Source organism: Cimex lectularius, unplaced genomic scaffold (genome assembly GCF_000648675.2).
Source record: "Cimex lectularius strain Harlan isolate CLEC.00 unplaced genomic scaffold, Clec_2.1 scaffold149, whole genome shotgun sequence".
NCBI lineage: Eukaryota > Metazoa > Arthropoda > Insecta > Hemiptera > Cimicidae > Cimex > Cimex lectularius.
In genome coordinates, this window is record NW_019392736.1 from 345665 (window position 1) to 365332 (window position 19668).

Genomic DNA, 19668 nt, shown 5'->3' on the forward strand with positions numbered 1-19668 from the left:
GAACTAGAAGTGCAGAGAAGTTCTGGATATTGAAATCTTAATAGTAGAAGGCATTCCAAAAACTTCAGTCCTCAAAAAGTCTATTAAGACACAACTCAGAATAGGTCAGCATCGCACATAGACAATTTTTAAACTAAATATTGTTATCTCAAGATTTATTTGTCCATCCCTAATCAACCCAGCAAGGCATTCCAAAATGATCGGTACTGACTAAATTACAGGTTCTTTACCTGAACCATCTTATTTAATTTTCTTTTAATTTATACGTGTTTTTCCGCAAACTATCAATTTTATCATAAAAAATTCAAGATGATTTCACTTTGTTGTATTTTTTGAATAATAGCATACTGTGTTTCAATTTTTTTTTGCCACCATAAAAATGAATTATGTTCAAAGAGGCTTATTTGGTTTAGATTAGCAAAATTATGTAATTATTTAATTAGGCAATGACCATCAAACAAATTGTAAGAAAATAAAGATAACGCAGCATACCTTGATGCAATATCTTCCTAGTTTCCATTCTATTCACAGTTCAAAAAAAAGGTCAGTTCATTAAGCACGTTGTTTTCTACTTGGATTACATTTTGGGTGTAAGACTTTTCTTTTTAAAATGACATGACATTGATCGAATTGTGAAACGTAGCTTGATTGTCCTGGTATGGTCTATTCTCACTGGTTTTGTATGTCAGACGTGTTTCTACATCTTGTGATTTTGGCATAACAACTTGGAATGGCAAAAATCTAAAACGCATCTGGGCAAAAAAGAAACAAGTAAGTTTATGCTACATTATTAATGATCTGGTAACCAAAAAAATATACAAATATTTAAAAAGTAAATTTCATTCTATCTAATTGGTTGTTCTCCATTATTTGTTATGCATATGAAAACATTTTTTTCCCCTTTGGGTCTATGAAGGTGTTGAACATTGTTTGCAGCTTAGTCGGGAACTCAGTGAAGATGGTGAAATGCTGAAACATCTCTGAAAAATAAATACATTGAGAATTGGCTGACCTGGGGTGATCAAGTTACAGACAAAAATTCAAAATTACAAGCAAAAGAGAAAATAGGTTTGATTATTTCCTATTTTAATTAAGCTTAACAATAACTTTTATCCATATATTTATTAGTCATAATTGACTGTATTAATTTTAATTAATTATACTTTAAGAGATGAAAAAGCGAAACCTATTAAAAGTATAATTAATTAAAATAACTTTTATGTTACATTTTTAGTTTGTTTTCACACATTTTGGGAGACCATGCAAGACATAGATGATTATTATCCTCATATTGGTGAATATGGTAGATTCCAAAAGATATTACTATGGACTATCCTATTACCTATTTTAATACCTAGTTGTTTCACAACTTTTAATCAAATATTTATGTCTGATGTACCTAACCATTGGTGCCGAGTGCCTGATTTAGAGCTCCTTTTGAATGATTCAGAAAAAAGGAGAATGTTATCTATCCCTCTAGCGGTATTTATACTACTTGTAAAATGGATAATGTGTATGAACCTTATGATTAATGTTTTCGTTTGGTTGATAGGAAGGATACAACAATTATGAGAAATGCTGGAGGTACAAAGTAAATTGGACAGAAATTATAAGAGAAAATATTAGTCTTCCAAATGCTTCATGGCCTGTGGAATCGTGCATAGATGGTTGGGAATATAACACAACTGAAGTCAGTTCATCAGTTGCCATAGATGTAAATATATTTTTAACGAATGAATATAGTTTATGTGAATAAGAAGCACTATAAATAAATAATACATTTTCAGTTTGATCTTGTATGTAATAAGAGTATTTATCCAACGATTGGTCTTTCATTTTTAAATATGGGTGGACCTTTGGGTATTTTCTGTTTTGGATTAATTAATGACAGGTACATCTTTTAGCCTTACTCTCTGAAAATTATATGTAATTTTGTATATTGTATTGTATTTTGTATCTTGCAGATTTGGAAGAAAATTTTCCTTATTAGTATGCTTGACGGTAACAATTTTGAGCAATACTTTGTCAGCTTTTGCACCTAATATAGTTTTCTGGATGATAACAAGATTGTTTCTGGGAACAACAATTCCAGCTCTTTACCACATTGTTTTTATACTAGGTGCATCAATTATATTTATTTCAGGAGTGGCATTCTGTAAAAAATTTAAAATCAATGTTAATACACATTGATAGTAAGTTTTTATATGGGTTTTCAGCCAAAGGAAATTTTTAAAAAAATTCTTTAAATGAAAACCTACAAAAAAAACTATTTGTTGCATAAGTACCAGAGCCAGTAAAATAAATAATTAACTTACAGTTGATTAAAACCAAAATTAAATCCAGCATTGTATTATTTACTTAATAATTAATTATTGAGCATTTAATAACAGATAAATTTATAAATTATGCATTTTTGAATTATTTTTTAGCTCTTGAAATTGTAGGAAAAAAATATCGGACATGGATTTCTTTAATGTCATGTTTTACATTTACTTTTGGACTAATGGCACTTTCTGCCATTACTTATTTGATTCCGCACTGGAGATACATGACAATATTAACCGCTGCCCCATTTTCAGTTTATATTTTTGTATTATGGTAAGAAGACTAGTTAGCATTATAAGATTGTAAACAACTAATTCTTTTAAGTTAAAATATACCGTAAGCTTTATTCCAGAATCTCCTAGGTGGTTAATGGCAAGAAACCATCACAAAGAAGCAGTTAAAGTGATGAAAAACATAGCAAGGATTAACAAAAGGCAATTAAAAGATTCCTTTATGGATCTCAAGGTAATCCAGTAAATATTATATTTGTAAAATAATTTTTGGGGTTAATTTCAATCCAAATGCAGGACATGGCGCCTCTTCAGTCAGGATCACTAGAATGTTCCAAAAAGAAAAACATTAACATTCTAGATTTCTTCCGGAGTCCTAATATGAGAATGAAAACTATTCTGATTTCTTACAATTGGTAGTTTAATACAAAATAATTTAATTTATATTAAAAATTTGTTTTAATTGAATCATTAAAATATAATTGTTTCAGGTTTGTAAATGAAATTGTATATATCGGTTTAAGTTACTACAGTCCATCTTTAGGCAGTGAAAAACACCTTTCATTTTTCCTCAGTGCTTTGGTCGAAATCCCAGGAAATTTGTTATGTAAATACATGATGGATGCATGGGGGAGAAAACTTCCTATTTTCGTTCTTATGATAATTAGTGGAGTGTTCTGCATAATTACAGTTTTTCTTCCAAAAGGTTGTTCACAAGTCTTTAAAGTAACATTTTTTTAAATTTTTTATTTGGTTTTATTTCTTTAGATGCAGTTATAGCCATTATGGTCATATTCTTAATATCCAAATTTGCTATCTCAGCTTCATTTCTCATAATGTACACATATGCTGGTGAACTATATCCCACAGATGCACGAGGGCTGGGGCTTGCTGTATCCGCATACTGCAGCGCTGTGGGACGTGTTTTTCTTCCTTTTGTGACATACCTCGTACGTACATCATATATTAATTATTTCATTTGATCAATTACAAATGTGGTTTCAGGGGTCAGATGACCTTGCACTACCTTTGGTCATACTTGGAATCCTTTCAGTTATCGGAGGAACATTGTCGTTAAGACTGCCAGAAACCCTCAATCAATCACTACCACAAACAATCGCAGAAGGAGAAGAGTTTGGGAAAGATTTGTCTTTCAGTAATTGCTGGAAATTTTTAAAATAATTAAACATTAATTATTACACTAGTATAATTTTACTATGTACAAATCTTGTAAATTACCAAACTATATAAATATCTACATTGTTGAGTTTTATATATTTTATATTATTGTATATTACAAGAATATTACAAATAACAAAAAAAGGAAAAAGCACAAAGACATTTTATTTGATTAACATCACCATTATACATTACAAAATTTGTTGTAAACTTATTTAAAACATCTTCCTGAACATATTTATAACATATTAACTTATTTATATTTATTATATTAATTAATAAAAAATTATAACTCCCTCCCATTGGCCACAAAATCTATCGGGTGATGAACAATCTGAAAACAAACAAAAAATAGTGATCAGTACATATGAACTTCAAGTTACTCCTCCTGATACAATAAAAAACTTAACTTTTACATTTTGCTTTAGATTAATTTTTTTTTAATGGTGAAAGAAAATATTAAAAATTTACCCATAACTTCATCCAAGCAGGACTGTTTTAATGTACCTTTCTGATGCGATGTAGAGTGCTAGATGGCTTTTTAATGGTTCACAAATTCTTCTCTTCTTGTTCTTCAGTTCACTTCAGTCTATGCACGGTAAAAAATTGTCCATATGATCCCTTTTGGAATGGAACTTAAAAATATCCTTTCTAAATGGCTATGTGAATGCACTGTCAAAATTTCAGCCCTTTAGACTCAGCGGTTTGGTCTATGCGTTGTTAGTCACAGAACTGTTTTATAAAGGGTGTTCGGCTACTCTTGTTATAAACTTTGCCTGTGGATTCTGCATTTAAAATGGAACCAAAAAGTCCTAATTAACTATGGCCCGAATCTCAGCAGTTTCGAAGTTATTCCATTTTTCTTATTTTTTAAGTTTTCACAACCTTGCAACCAAAACTAAAAGGTTTTGGACAAATCCATTGATACCATTGAAAACTACGTTAAATTTCCAATAAGATTTGATCAATATTAAACTTATTAAACATTTGTGAAATAAGCAAGAATTTTGAAAAACTTTCTATACTATATCTAAACTACTACTTCCAAACCTAGAGACCAGCAAATTTCAGAAAACGTACACTTAATATCCTTTTTAGTGGTGTAATTACTTCTTTCAAAAGTGAAGAAATTGATGGAGGAAAGGAAAAAAAGTGTGCTGACAGATTGGTAAGGTGGAACGATTAATAATAATAAAAAATAAAAAACTTAAGGAAATTTTGAATGAATTTATTAAACGTTTTTTTTATTATAAGCTCATGAAATCAGAAAAAATGGAATAACTCGGAAACTGCTGAGATTCGGACCATAGTTAATTAGGACTTTTTGGTTCCATTTTGAATGTAGAATCTACTGGCAAAGTTTGTAACACACGTAGCTGAACACCCTATATACGTAGATAAATCTGTGCTCAAGTGGCTAGAGAAGTGGTACATTGGCCCGAAGGTTGTAGGTTCGAATCCAGCTCGTTATATTAACTTTTTCATCTCAATCAAAACTTTAGACAAAAAGTATTAATAGATGAAATGATTAAACAAGTCAATTATGACAGCTATGCTTAGGATTTATATATATAAAGTAAATATTCAGTTTTAATTTCATCCACTTTTAAAGATACTTGTAAAGGCTAGATTTGATTGTTAAATAAGAGACCAAATTTTATTTTTACGCAATTATTCTTATACAAAAAAATTAATTATAGATTAAACTGAAATACGTGTTGGAAAGTTTTATATTGGAGAGATGACAATCTATATTTTCAAATGGGATCGATATACATCGATAGGGCAACGACTTGAGTCACTTACTTTTAACAATTTACGGAAAACAGGCTAAATAAACATTAAATGTATACATATTTAAATTTTAACAAAATAAGAAGAAATTCGCAACTATTTGCACGGAACAGGAGAAAAACGGACAGCTTTTATGTATATAAAAATTCGATAGGAAAGGAGGCAGTGAATTTGGTTTCAGTTCAATTCCTGACGTGTGCTAAAGGATGACATCAAGGGGAAAATGTTGGGCTTAAAGTTTTCGGTGATAACAAATAGTTTGTATTTTCTTTTTGTGAAAAACTTGTTTATTTATTGAGTGATGGCCCCGAGACGGCGAAGCAACGAAGGCCTGCTAGCCAGGGTCAATTTTCCTCTGTACACCTTGCAAATGCTAACAAATCGACATGTACTGGTGGCTGGTGGAGGAGGTTCTGCTAAAACTGGTGTGGCTAATGGATTTGTAAGTTGTTGGCAAATATTATTCAAAAAAGTTGTTGTTGCTCTGAAAAGGGCAGCCACAAATAATTAAAAAGCCTTGGCCTATTTTCTTAAACACTAATTCATTCTGTTTATAAACAAACAAAATGTTTCACATGAATACATATTTATATTGTATTAAATCAGTATGAAATGAATATTTCACTATTTCAACAATATGCTGTTTAATAAACACCATAAAACAGTATACCCAAATAAAATTAATAAAATGACTGAAAATATACAGAACCAGCACATATAAACTCACCACAGCTACACGAATATCATAAAACAAATTCAGTATCTAGCAAACATATAACACACAAAATGTATAAAGGTACGTTTACATCTGACAGTTATAGCGTTGCATTTATGTCGAATCGTGTCTAATGAAGTGAATTTATGTCAGAGATATATGTTTCAACTACTAGATATTTGTATTGACACTTCTGTACCGATAGTTGTAAACATCGGATTCTTCCGAGTTCTTACTTATTCAACACTTATCACAAAAGTTGGCCATTAGTCTACTTTTCTGTCGGGCTGTAAAATACTGTGCTCTTAAGACCTATTGTATTCCCCGTTCTGTCCCTTTAGCACACCGGTGAGTCCTATTTCATCGAGTATTTTGATTATCTGGTTTCAGTGGTTGAATTTCTTTTACGGTTATATTGTAGTCCCAAAGCACTTCCTCCTGTGGCCAAGTGTAGAATTACAGTCTGTTAATGGGTGTGTTGGTGTCTCCGCTGCTTCTTTGCCGAATCTGCACGAGCCGTCTTGAGTTATACCAATCTTATTTAAATGTATGTTTAGTTTGCAATGTCCTGTTAAGGAACTTAAGAACCCTGTTAGGATTCGCGGTTTTTTCCTGCTTCCTTAGGTACATTCTGTTAATTATTTCCTTTTGAAATTTGTTAGGAGGTTCTTAGATTTTTTGTGTCTAATGAGTGAGTTCCATTGTTCCCTCACTTTCTTTTTATCCTTCTGTCTGAGGTTGTTGATAGTGTGGGTTCCTATGCCATAGAAGGGTTCGGGTCCAGTATAAGTGTTGCGTATAGATGAGTGACAGAAAATGAGTGGTTTAAATCTAAAATTAAAAAAAAAAAGTTAAGCTAAAAATTTGTATTTAATAGTAGGTACCTACTTTACCAGATGCTAAAAATAGCAAAGTTACAGAAAGTCATTCTGTTACACTAATAGCTTTTCTGAATTTGGTATTTTGCTTTGATATAAGGGGACCCGTTTTGCAAGCAAGCTTTCCAAAATCAGCAGGTTTCATTCTTTAAAAAAAAAACGAAAACTGAGCTGGGTCCTCAATACTGAGTTCAGACAATAATCATTTGTTGGCACCTACCCTCAAACCCATACAGACTGTTTTTTTCTTCCTTGTCATCTTTATAATAAACGTAACTATATTACCAGAAAAGAATGTTAAACAAACTCGAATCATGTTTTTTTTTTTTTATTCCCCCCCATTTTTCCAGATTGAATTTAAATTTCTATATAGAAACTTCTTCCTTATTGTGATGTAAACTGCATATTTATATATTAATCTGGTTAATTAGTTAATGGAACACATTTTAGCAATTAGTTGGTCATTAATTCCTCTTTAAAATTTGGCAATTTTTTATTCTATTGTCTATTAATAAGTGCAGTAAGTTATTTTTTCAGTCACTCCTTAGCCATAGCATCTGAAAAATTCTATATGTATCTATCCTTTAAACATGACAATTTCTCCTAGATCTCTCAGTTTAGTGTTTTCCCAACACAATAATGTATTTGCTTGTAAAACTCTTTTGTTTGTTAATATAGGAAATCTTTGAATTGATGTATGATGGAAAGAGGTTTCTTGCGAAAGAAGTTGTCCGCCATGAGACAGGCCCCAAAGTGGTTATGAACTGTGCTTCTTACAGTGACAGTAAACATACATACCTAGCTGCTGGTCAGGAAAGCCACTGTCAATTATACCGTATAGGTATTACCGTTGAAGAGGAAAAGAGTGATAAAAGTAAGTAATTATTTTAATTTTTATATAGTTAAGTTTCAGATGCATAACTAAAAAGACAAGCAATTCACTTGTTCAAAACCCCAGGGATTTACTTAGTTTCACCTGTTCAAAATAATAATCATTATTGTTACAATATAACAACGACACAAATCATCATACGATTTACCGTCTGAGGGATGTCAAAAATAGTTTATATTTTGGAAACTTTTTTTCAGCTAAATACAAAGTTGTATTATTGTTTTTTAGGTTCTGTTAATGGAGTGGCAGAGCCGAACAATTTAAGGCAAAGGAAAGTTGATCGTGATACCAAGGAAGAAAATGTTAAATATGAAGGGAAAAAATCCCACAACAAACTTATTAGTTTTAAATTTAATGCAGCTGATAGTATACAAACTGATTTTAAGTAGGTTATTGTTAATTTTTTTTTTTTAAATCATATATGTCACATTATTGTAAAAGAATTGGTTCAACATTCTTTTAGGTTGTATCTGTATGTAGGTTTAACAAATAAGTTGCATACAATTACAAGAACAAAGTCACATTTAATCACTGACAATTACACTGGAATATCGTAAACCTAACTTATTAACAGATTATTTGTTTGACACTTCGAAATAAAACTAGATATGTAAATGAGATATTTAGAAGGTTGCTTTGTCTAGAGTGGCACTACACTACTTTACCAATAACAAAAAAGGTCAGTTATTGGTACTGCAGTCATAATTTTGTTCATTATTTTAATTTTTGTGGTAAATAAACTATCCATTAATCACTTTGCTTTAAAAAAAATCAAGTCCTTGTTAGATGTAAGGCACATTTTTTATTTTTAACAAAATTCTATACTTTGCATGTTTTTTTTCTAACAGCTATATTTTAATTTTTGACTAAGTGAGAAGCATACAATACTTTTTCTTCTTTCTTGAAATAGTTAAATTACAATAGTTGTTTTGTTTTAATAGTCAGTGAGTGAAATAGAAATATGTAATTAAATTAGTAGTATTAGGACCAAATTAGGATAATGATTTTTTTTATCCTTCCGAAGAGCGTTAAGATTAGCTTTCAGAATACTAACCTTATTTGGAAGACCACACTGTAAATAAAATACTTATCGCTTAAGACAAAAATACACTTAAATAGTTTGTGATTTATTAACAGTTGGATAACAAATGTTTTCATATTTTACCCTCTAAAGAACTTTTGAAACAAGATCTTTGTAATTGTATATTAAAATACAGTCAGGGATGAGGCAGGATTAGTATAAAAATTAAAGTTGAATTGACTAAATCAAAGATAAATCTTTGATGAAAAAATAAAGAATGTTTTAGATTTTTGGCCATTGACCTTATTATCTAATTAGTTCTTTCTGATAAGAAGGAATTTCATAATCGTCGTAACTGTCAGTTTTAATCATTGAACAAGGATTATAAACTACTTATATACCATTATATACTTAATAAATAAAATAAAAAATATGTAATTTACTAACAAGTTGATGATAGCTTAGAAAAAAACTTAATGTCTTTGTGTATCAATATTTGTTTATTAATCCACTAAGATTCAAGGCAAAAATAAAAGGGAAATTCTTTTATTTTAAAATTAATTAATAATAAAGTATATGCTGAATTGGCACTGGGTCTGTCAGTGTTCAGGTTTTGATGTTACTCAAACATATTCATTGAGGTTATCTATATAAGTATGTAAGGGACAACATGTGTTCACCAACTCACAGACCAATACCTACCAACAACCATATATAATACAAAGTTACTATTTTTATTTTTTACATTTTAGTGGCAATGAGCCTGTACAGAGGGTTGTTAGAATATCGCGTTGTGGAAAATTCATGGTGACAGGTGGTACAGATGGTCACGTTAGGATTTGGGCTTTCCCTTCGTTGAAGCCCATGTGTGACATACACGCTCATACGAATGAGTTAGACGATCTTGATTTCAGTCCGGATTCTAAAAAGGTGATAATTATAAAATATTGACAAAATAATTAAACTTTGTTTATCTTTATCAAAGCATTTTCCATTGAGAGCCGATCAATTAAATAACTTCCTTATCTCTAACAAGCCACACAATCAAAAATGATTTGACATGAATTTCTAGATTGTCAGTGTGGCTAAGGATGGTTTGGCAATCCTTTGGAATGTCTCCAATGGAAAGAAAATCAACGATCTTAAATGGACACCACTCGCAAATTCAAAATTTTGCTTCAAACGATGTCGGTAAGTCACAGCTTTGATTTTATATTTTTTCTCACTTTCAGTTGCAAAATTGAGAGGCAGCATGAAGTTGGTTATCAAATGATTCAAGGAAACGGACCCCAATAAGGAATTAATGGCATAAATGGGGAGATGCTGTTTGAAAGATTTATCAATTCAGTGTACCCTGAAATTAAATTAAATTGACCCCTAAACATTGTACTTAATTTCCTTAATTTCTTTATTAATTTCAAGATTGGTAATAATTGCTTACGCAAAATAATATTTTTTTTTAAATTGATTTTCCTGTTTGCATGTATATATAAACATGAAAAATTGAAAGCTCTTTTAAAATAAAATTATACAGGAAGGCTTAATGTACAACGACCTGCAGGGTGACACAGATAAGAGTCACACCACTTTACAATACTTGCTTTGCATTTCCTCATTTAAAAAGACAGGCTATGCCAGAATTAGAATCCAAAACTAGCATCGCAAACATGAGGCAATCACCCTTAAATTTAACAAAACATATTAAAATAAAATTACCAAAGTTTCATGTCTTTTTTAATCAAACAAAATAGAACAAAGATTATATTTAAATTATTCAAATATTTTTAAAAAATTTGGGGGCGTCAGTGGCCACAACAGTTAAATCCCCTAGTCAATAGCTCTGAATTTGAACCAAACATACTTGAATTTTTGTTTAACACCAGCTCTCCGGGGGGTTGATATGGCTTCTGCTGTTGCAAACCCCTATTTTAAAAAGTCTTCTGAATTTATATTTTTGGGACTTAATCTTAGTTGAGAAATCTTTTTATTTCGCTTTAGGTTTGGTCCTGTTGAAGAGGACAAGAAGAAGAGCAGGGTGTATACTATATCAAATTCAAAGGGAACTTCCAGTAAAAACGACAAGGGCGTTTTGCAACAGTGGGACGGAAGTGATGAAGCTACTTTAAGAAAGACGATAACAATTGACGAAAGTCTATCTGCGCTTGCAGTAAGGGATGATGGAAGATTTATAGCAGTGGGCACTATGTTCACTGGCTCAGTTTTTATTTATATTGCTTTTAGTTTACAGGTGAGGGTCAAAAACTAATTTCATTAAACCTTAACAATTTTTAACATGTTTATTCTATTATTTAACATTTTAGCGTGTTTTGACTGTGAAAGGGGCTCACAGTATGTTTGTGACTGGCCTGGAATTGTTACCATCCCAAGGTAGCTCGATATCTTCTAGTTCTGAAGCGGCTGTACTTAGTATCTCAGTGGATAATAAAATCTGCATACACAATTTGCCTTATAGACGTAAGCATATCAGCTTGTTTTGTGTTTTTAATCTTTTCTTCCCAGTTGCTTTAACTATTTTGTGAAATTGTTTGCTTTTATCCTTACAGGTACGCTCCCACCATGGGTAGTTATAATACTTATTATATTCACATTGTTTTTTACTTTCACATTGTGCAGTTACATTGGGCTTTGACAAAAATCATATTTCACATTAAAAAAATTCAACTAAATAGTTTCATTTTATTGTTTAATAATTTTTGTAACGCAATTTTTCGAAATGTTTCATCTAGTAAAACTTTGGTGATTGATTTGTACATTCATCACGATTTATTATACTGTATATAAATGTTAATTTTTTAATCAAATATAATAATTATTAAATTGACATATTTTATTATTGTTTCATAAAATTCAGTTTTATGATAGTCTAATTTTAAAGAAATTTTATTGTAAATTTGTTTTCTCTTTCGTAAAAGTTGATTTTATTTGTAAATTTATTTTATTTATTTTGTTTGTATTGTTTTGAGAGTTGTACAGTTTTTTCTGTTCCTTAACAGTATAAACAAGTTTAATAAAAATGAGTTGTGTATTATTTTTAGTGTTTTATTTTTCATATGAAATAAACTAATTTTATTTATTTTTAATTAACAAAAGTGAATTTAATTTTCGCTTCAATTAACATACTTTGTCTGTGGCAAATATTTATTGTAGTTCAATTGTAGTGCATGCATTTTGATTTGAAATAATTAAAACTATAATCTCATCCTTTCAGTATGGTCATTTTTGAGTATTTGTTTTGCTTTGTGTGCATCTGTTCTTTTAGAAGATGTAACAAGAATGACAATAATTATTATGATATATTACATCATATTATTACAGATATTACATCATAATTATTATGATCAACCTATCAATAAAAAATTTTTTTTTGAGCTATGAACATGAGAATGTATTAATTGTTTGATCAGTCCTGTTCAAATATATTTTTGATTACACCAAGATTTACACAAACATTGGAAAATTTAAAATCATTTTTGATCAGCACCCAACACTTGCACTAGTAAACAATTTGGAATGTTTTAAATTTTATATTAGATAGAACTTCAAATTGCAGATTAAGTTATTACTTATTTAAGAAAGGAAAAAAAGACGGCCTTTCTTTTGAAGATGGGTAAAGAAATTTTCAAACAATTATCCTGCACCAATTTCAGTTACATAGTTTATTTATGGAAAATATTTTTAATTTTATATTAATTTTTCTTAATCGCTCAATACATTTTATAATTATTAAGTAATTAAGAAAAAAATATATAAAATGAAAAAATCTATTTTTCTTAAATACATCTAACCTGACCAATCCTCACTACTTTAACCATTTATTGCAAAAGTAAAATATTTTCCAAATTGAAAATGGCACAGTATGCCGAAACATAATTTGAAAATTTCTTTAACCACCATAAAAAAATTAATTAAAAAAAAGGCCAAAAATGAGAAAAATTAAACCATCCATAAAAAGAAAAAAAAAGGAAAACAAAAGTGAAGAAAAGAAGGTAAGAAAAAATAAATCGTTTTTATTATTAAAAATATTTTTATTTGACTATAAAATAAGATCTTTCATGGTCCCCTAAAATGATTAACAATTTCAAGCATTGAGCATAAGATATAAGGGATTTTCAACGTAGTCTCGCCATACATTTGCAAATCTAGCCATTGTAGCGCCATCGATAACCCTGTGGTCAGCAGCCCAGCTTACTTGGCACATATTTGCTTTGACTAGGTTGTCGTCAACATAAATCGGTGTATTTTGAAATTTCCCAATTCCCAATATAGCAACTTCAGGAGGATTAATTAAAGGCCTTACGTATGTACCTCCTATTATACCTATATTAGATATTGTGAAAGTGCCACCTGACAGGTCGTCAAAAGACAATTTTCTTTCTTTCGCTTTGACAATTAAATTATTTAATTGCTGGCTAATTTCGACTATACTCAAATCCTGAACGTTCTTAATGTTCGGCACGATCAATCCATCGGGAGTGTCAATCGCTACACCTATGTTGTGGCTACCTCTGACTGTTATTTTCTCGCATTTTTCATCTACGGTGGCATTCAATTCTGGAAATTTATCTAGACCTTTGGAAAGAGCTTTCAAGAAAAATGGCATATAAGTGATATTGAGTCCTAACTTCTTAGTCATTTCTTTAATTTCTTCCCTTGCAGCGACAAGTTTTGTGACATTGATATCATCGGAGTAGCCAAACGATGGGATGGTGTTGGATAGCGTCATCGACTTGACCATCGCTTTCTTGATACCTGAAATAACAACAACTCTATCGCTCGGTGTGACTCTCGGCTGTTTCTCAACTTGGGGAGGAGGCTGTGGTTTCTGGCTGCTTTCCAATTTGGCAAGACTTTCTTCCTGGTCGATATGTTTAAGGATGTCTTCTTTCATAACACGACCTCCTTTACCGGTGCCTTTGATATCTTGGAGCAATATGTTGTGAGCCATGGCCAACCTTCGTACAGCAGGTGTCGCCAGGGTTTTGAACCTTTCGTCGACTTTCTTATCTTCGGTGACCAACTTCATTCTATCTTCTGAAACGTGATCTTTCGCATCTTCAGAGTCCGACTCCTTCTCGGATGCGGACTCATCATCGGGTATGTCGATGTCCACGAGTGCCTTACCGACAAAAGCTGTGTCTCCGATACCGTGATATAATCTTTTAACAGTACCATCATACCTGCTCGTTATATTCACAGACGCTTTGTCACTTTCCACGAGGCAGATGTCATCGAATTGCGATATTTTATCGCCGACTTTGACGAACCAGTCTTTAACAGTTACTTCCCGAATTCCTTCTCCAATGTCGGACAAAATAAACTGGATCAGCTTGCAATGACGACTCGATAAGTGCAAATACCGACGTCTGACAGAATTATTTATCAATTTCGGAATTATCCTCAATGCCATTTTACAACGTGATCTTTTCCCCTTCGACTCAACACACGGTCTATCAGATTTAAATTTGATGTTTTTGACTTTTTTCAAATTGCCACATCCTTTCTTTTTAATGTTAATCAGTGACCTCGAGTTGAAAAATCTTGATTTGGCAACGTACAAGTGGTTGAAAAAAAATTACGGTCATTTATTCAATTTTTATTTTTCCATACATGAAAAAATCTTTGAAGCCATATACACAACTAAATAATGTTTAAGAAATACCAAAAATCATTAAATTATTGTTACATTAAATGAATAATAAATAAAAAAAAACATATGACATTTAAATTCAAAACTTGGAGGTTATCAGATGGCCGATATTCATGTCGGTGAAATATACTCTTACAGTAACACTATTTATTTCAGTAATTTAATACCGTTTATTAATCATTATACAAATAGACATTTAACTTCAAATTTTATAATAAAAATATTGAGTATCAAAAATTATTCTTTTTTACAAAGGCAACAGCAGAGCCCATATCAACCTTTATCTTACAGTGATGAGGCAGTATCAATGCTTAAACAGTAAGGCCATCGACGCCCCTTAAGTCTTTGTTTTATTTTATTATATTCTCTTGGTTGAGAAGATTATCCTGATCAATAAAATGTATAATATAATTATTCCGTATAAACTACATTTTATCAGGCCTCTTTGTGATCGGAACTCACGTTTTCCTATTTTCGTTCAGACCGGAGATAAACGACCTCAGCACTAAACCGTCGTAAGAAAAGAATATTAGTTTGTTTAGTTGGATTTTGTCTCCTAGGAAGGAGTACATCTCGCTCATCGTATTGATTTACTAACGGCTACCATCACTGAATGGTAGCTGTTCAAGCTTTCATGCTACCGTTAATATGTTTATATGTAAATATCTGTTTTACTTGTTGCGTCAAAGAACGCAGTTGTAAAAAAACAAAACATTTTTTAAAAAATTTGAATTTCTAAACAAACAGATTAAATTAAAGCGGTCAGACGGTTGAAAAAAGTTCAGTGGGATACACGAGCCCATTAACCTTCCACCCGTGTAACACCTGTGATAGCGTGATAAAAAATGGTGTGTTGCTTTCTCTTAAACAGGAATAACGCTTTGAAATTTACCGTTCCTCCCGTACACGATGAGCAAGTTACACTGAAACCCATTTACAAGGATGCTAGTCTTTCTTTTATCCCTTGTTATTCTCTCGCTAGTTATTTTTTACATATTATATTGTTATTTCGTCGAGGTGAAAGTTGGTCCCCCGCCAATAAAGGAACTCGTTTTAGCCTATAAGTATTTATTCAGGGGAAAGTCGAATTATAGATTTTACAAGACATTGAAAAATGATTTTCCAACCCACAGGATAATCAAGTTGTGTTATTGTGGACCGGAGGTAAGTTAATATTTAATTTTTTAAATTTGAGTGAGTTTTAAAAAGGCTTAAATATAACTTTTCACTTTTCTCCAGCAATCTTCTAAATTGGAATTCGCCCAAGGGCTGATACTCGATGAAAACTGGAAGAAGGATCAAGTACTTTTGGGAAATTTAATTAACAGCGACTTGTCTTTCTTCAAGACCCCTGAGATTTCCAACGCTCTATATTCTGAATATTTCATCATACCATGGCTACCGATAACCATTTGGATTGCTGTAGCGTTAGCGTACCGTAAACATTACAAATTTTGCGAGGTAAGATTGTTCAGTGATCTCCAGTTGTTGGCAAAAATAGTATCCCTTATACAGCACAGCATTCTTATAATACAGTGCAAGAATGATTTCATTCTTTTTAGAACATTCTGAATAACGCAGTTTTACAGGCTATGACATGATTTTCCCATAAGTGTAAATTAATACAATTCCTGCACAAGCAACTTTCTGACAATGGCACTCCTAGACAAAAAAAAAATTGTTTATCTTTGATAATAACTAGGAATAATGATGACTTAGAATGTAAACATGTTGTTTACCTTTGTACAGTGGTAATCCTTTTACACTGTTTATGATCTGATTGTGGCAAATTATGTTATACACTTAAATATTTATTTATTTTCCATAATAACTAGGTATAAATCCATACATGTTTAGCAGTCATAATTTACTCTATTAATTATTTCAATTAATTATACTTTTTATCTAAGGTCTTGGTTGAGATGAGGTGGTTAGTGTCACGAGCGGGATGCGAATCCACAACCTTTGGCAAGATACGCCACTGCTCTAACCACTTGAGCCATCGTTCGTTCTAATTGGACACCAACTCCACATCTCAACTATAACTTTTAACAAATTTCTCCCTTTTTGACCATATATTCAAATTTAGTTTAATCTTTTGATTCTTGGCGACACATGAAGTGGCCTCTGGGCGCTGTTAACGAAGTAATTACTTCTTTAATTATTATATGAATCCCTATATGCTTAGCAGTCATAATTGACCATATTAATTATTTAAATTAATTATACATTTTATCTAAGGTATTGGTTGAGATGAAAAAGTTAAGCATACTTTCCTAAAGGTAGATTGGGGATGAGGCCAGGAATAATATATATATATATATATAATCAATTGAAATAATTAATACTGGCAATTATGACTTCTAAACATATATGGATTAATTTAATAATTAAAGAACAACTTCGCTATCAGCTCCCCAAGGTCAATTCATAATTCCTGAGAATTGAGTGAACATGAAACTCGAAAATATGGCAAAAAGAGGGAAAATTCAAAAGCTTTTATGTTGAGATGGTGAGTTGGTTGTCAACATATAAAACAATGCAACTTTTCTCTGGTTTTTGGTATATTTTACCCATGGGAAAACCCGATGGGCACTGTTAAAAATATGAGATTTTGTAAACTTGAGCAATCAACTGATTTAAAGCTAGAGAGTATACAAATAGTGTGTTCGCCCAAAAATTGAACAAATTGACATTCCCCCTTCACCCAACAAATAGGAAATCCTCCCACATAACATTCTGGCTTTGCTCAGAAATGAACAAATTTCTCCTAAATGTAATTCTAACAAACATAATACAAAAATTACATCTTTTTTTTACAAACACCATTCTGACAAAATGTTTCCATATAATCTCCAAATCCCTCCTACTACCCAGCTATCTGTCAACACAGTACAAAAATTGCAATATTTTCTCTTTACCACAGTATTTGGACAATTTGATAGCTGAGTGTAAAAATTACATATCTCTCCTACAACAAGGATTCTATCTAAACATAACACGGTTTGGAAATAGGTCAGCACTGGCTAAGTTGTTAGGGCATCTGATTATCAATTTTGAGCCATACTATCACTTTAGTGGTTATAAATTGAATCCCGGCTTCACATTTGGAATTTTGTTTAAAACAAAAAAATAATGACACCACCTTTTCATTAACTATATTGTACAACATTATACCAAGAAAAAATTAACAGCAACATTCTTCTATTACATAACAAACTTTAATCATTGTCCAATCCAATTTTCTATATGAAAAATAAAAAGTTTGAACATGTAAATAAATAATATATATTTTATACAATTATTTTTATGTGAATTTTTACAGAATTACAACTTATGTGGCTATCCAATCCTTGAGATATACGCAGATTGCAAGCTATTGATTTTCATACCGTTGCTCCAGCAGGATGATTTTGTTGTTTTGGAGGCTGAGAGAATCGTGTACGGACGTAATACATCAGCAATGCTTATGCCTCTTACGAGAGCTCCTTTAGCTGTTAACGATTCTATTAACAAGGTGAAGACTATCAAACGTAAATCAGCTAAAATCCCAAAATCGCCCAGAGATAATAAAGGATAAAGAATGTTGTTTGAACTATTTTGTACTTATAAATTCTGTTGGTGTTCAAAATTATGAAGTCTAAAACTACTTTGTGAGATAACACTAAAGTACTGATGCTCGAGGAATCTTAAATAGGTTGACAACTCTTTTAAATATGCATCCTTTGCTAGCCTTGTATTAATTTATTGAGTTAAATATTTATTGTCCAAACATATTGTTATTAGTTCCTTAAACATGTGACTTTTTTAACATTACTAAAAATAAGCAAAAGAGTAATTATTATTAAATACAAACTGATTATATTATAGATCCAAAAATTATGTTTTGCTCAATCTATTTCTTAGCATCAATAGGCTGATTTAATTGTGAACTTTTTTTAAATGTATATTTTTTGTGTGTTAAGACAATTATTTTAAGGAAAATTGTTAATATTTATTTGTAAAAATGTACATTTATTAGATTTGTTTCTTGCATAATGGCTCTCAGCTTTGGTAGATGTATCACTGAATGGTTACTCCTTTGAAATGTTAAGTGTAAAACAATGAACCAAAGGTAAGTTAAGCCCTTTGTTAAAGTTTTGGTAATTATTTTTGTTACTTAGTTATTCAGATATCGTGAGATGCGGTCGGGTGTGATGTAGGTTTCAGAAAAACATTTTCTTTATCGTGCCAACGTTTCGATCTTTTATTGAGATCANATGATCTCAATAAAAGATCGAAACGTTGGCACGATAAAGAAAATGTTTTTCTGAAACCTACATCACACCCGACCGCATCTCACGATATCTGAATAACTATCGATTAACGGTCACTAATCTCTACATATTTTTGTTACATTAAATAAAAATTATGTTATAGATATTTCTTTGTTTATAAACAGAAAATTTACATGTTTTTAATCATTAATATTTGGCTAATAAATAAATTCTTTGTTCAATTATCAATTTACTCTTTACTTAACTTCTTTGATAAGGTTGCACATATTGCAATACTGTTTTATTAACATGTATTATGAAAGACTGAATAACAAATTTTGCACAACAGATTTTTATTTTCCTTTATCCCTTGTCGGTTGAATGGTTTCAATAAAAAATAGTATGACATATGTCTTTTTACAATTTTTTGCTGGCAAGATGGCTCAATTATCAGTTTTTGTTTATCGTCAGCAGTGTTGGATTCCGTTTTTGTTGTTTGTTTGTCGAGTAGGCCAAGGAAGAAAGAAGAATTCAGGTATTCAAAACCTTGTGTTTCCCTAATTCCGTTCCAAAAACAATAAACTACAAAAATGATTCACAAATTTATCCTTATAATCTTGAGCAAATTTAATGTATCATTGCAGTGATACATTACTACCACAAGTTAATTGACTGATAAAACATCTCTTGTAAAATAAGTGGTTTTTTTT

At 31.0% G+C, this 19668-nt stretch overlaps 4 protein-coding genes across 5 annotated transcripts; 3 read left to right on the top strand and 1 right to left on the bottom strand.

Annotated features, from left to right (window-relative positions):
• Positions 1–8: 8 nt before the first annotated feature.
• On the top strand, positions 9–3889 carry LOC106667907 (carcinine transporter-like). The gene is made up of 11 exons (XM_024226978.1): positions 9–104; positions 1235–1482; positions 1553–1714; positions 1788–1891; positions 1965–2119; positions 2430–2598; positions 2667–2790; positions 2853–2971; positions 3047–3261; positions 3324–3505; positions 3561–3889. Exons 2-11 carry the CDS (start codon positions 1261–1263, stop codon positions 3735–3737), a joined length of 1629 nt encoding a protein of 542 aa, XP_024082746.1. The 5' UTR covers positions 9–104; positions 1235–1260; the 3' UTR covers positions 3738–3889.
• A 1800-nt stretch (positions 3890–5689) lies between these two features.
• LOC106667979 (prolactin regulatory element-binding protein) lies at positions 5690–11839 on the top strand. The gene is made up of 8 exons (XM_014396330.2): positions 5690–5970; positions 7800–7995; positions 8242–8398; positions 9787–9964; positions 10107–10225; positions 11033–11282; positions 11356–11509; positions 11599–11839. The coding sequence occupies exons 1-8, from the start codon at positions 5830–5832 to the stop codon at positions 11682–11684; spliced, it is 1281 nt and encodes a 426-aa protein (XP_014251816.1). The 5' UTR covers positions 5690–5829; the 3' UTR covers positions 11685–11839.
• Positions 11840–13042: 1203 nt separating this feature from the next.
• LOC106667959 (lipoamide acyltransferase component of branched-chain alpha-keto acid dehydrogenase complex, mitochondrial) lies at positions 13043–14736 on the bottom strand. The gene has a single exon (XM_014396298.2). It carries the CDS (start codon positions 14460–14462, stop codon positions 13134–13136), a length of 1329 nt encoding a protein of 442 aa, XP_014251784.1. The 5' UTR covers positions 14463–14736; the 3' UTR covers positions 13043–13133.
• Positions 14737–14778: 42 nt separating this feature from the next.
• Positions 14779–18778, top strand: LOC106667960 (testis-expressed protein 264-like). 2 transcript variants are annotated; one of them, XM_014396299.2, is made up of 4 exons: positions 14779–15020; positions 15836–15866; positions 15942–16163; positions 18028–18778. In XM_014396299.2, the coding sequence occupies exons 1-4, from the start codon at positions 14803–14805 to the stop codon at positions 18280–18282; spliced, it is 726 nt and encodes a 241-aa protein (XP_014251785.1). In that variant the 5' UTR covers positions 14779–14802; the 3' UTR covers positions 18283–18778. The 2 variants fall into 2 exon arrangements, with proteins under 2 accessions (XP_014251785.1, XP_014251787.1); XM_014396301.2 differs by lacking the exon at positions 14779–15020 and adding an exon at positions 15391–15766.
• Positions 18779–19668: the final 890 nt, after the last annotated feature.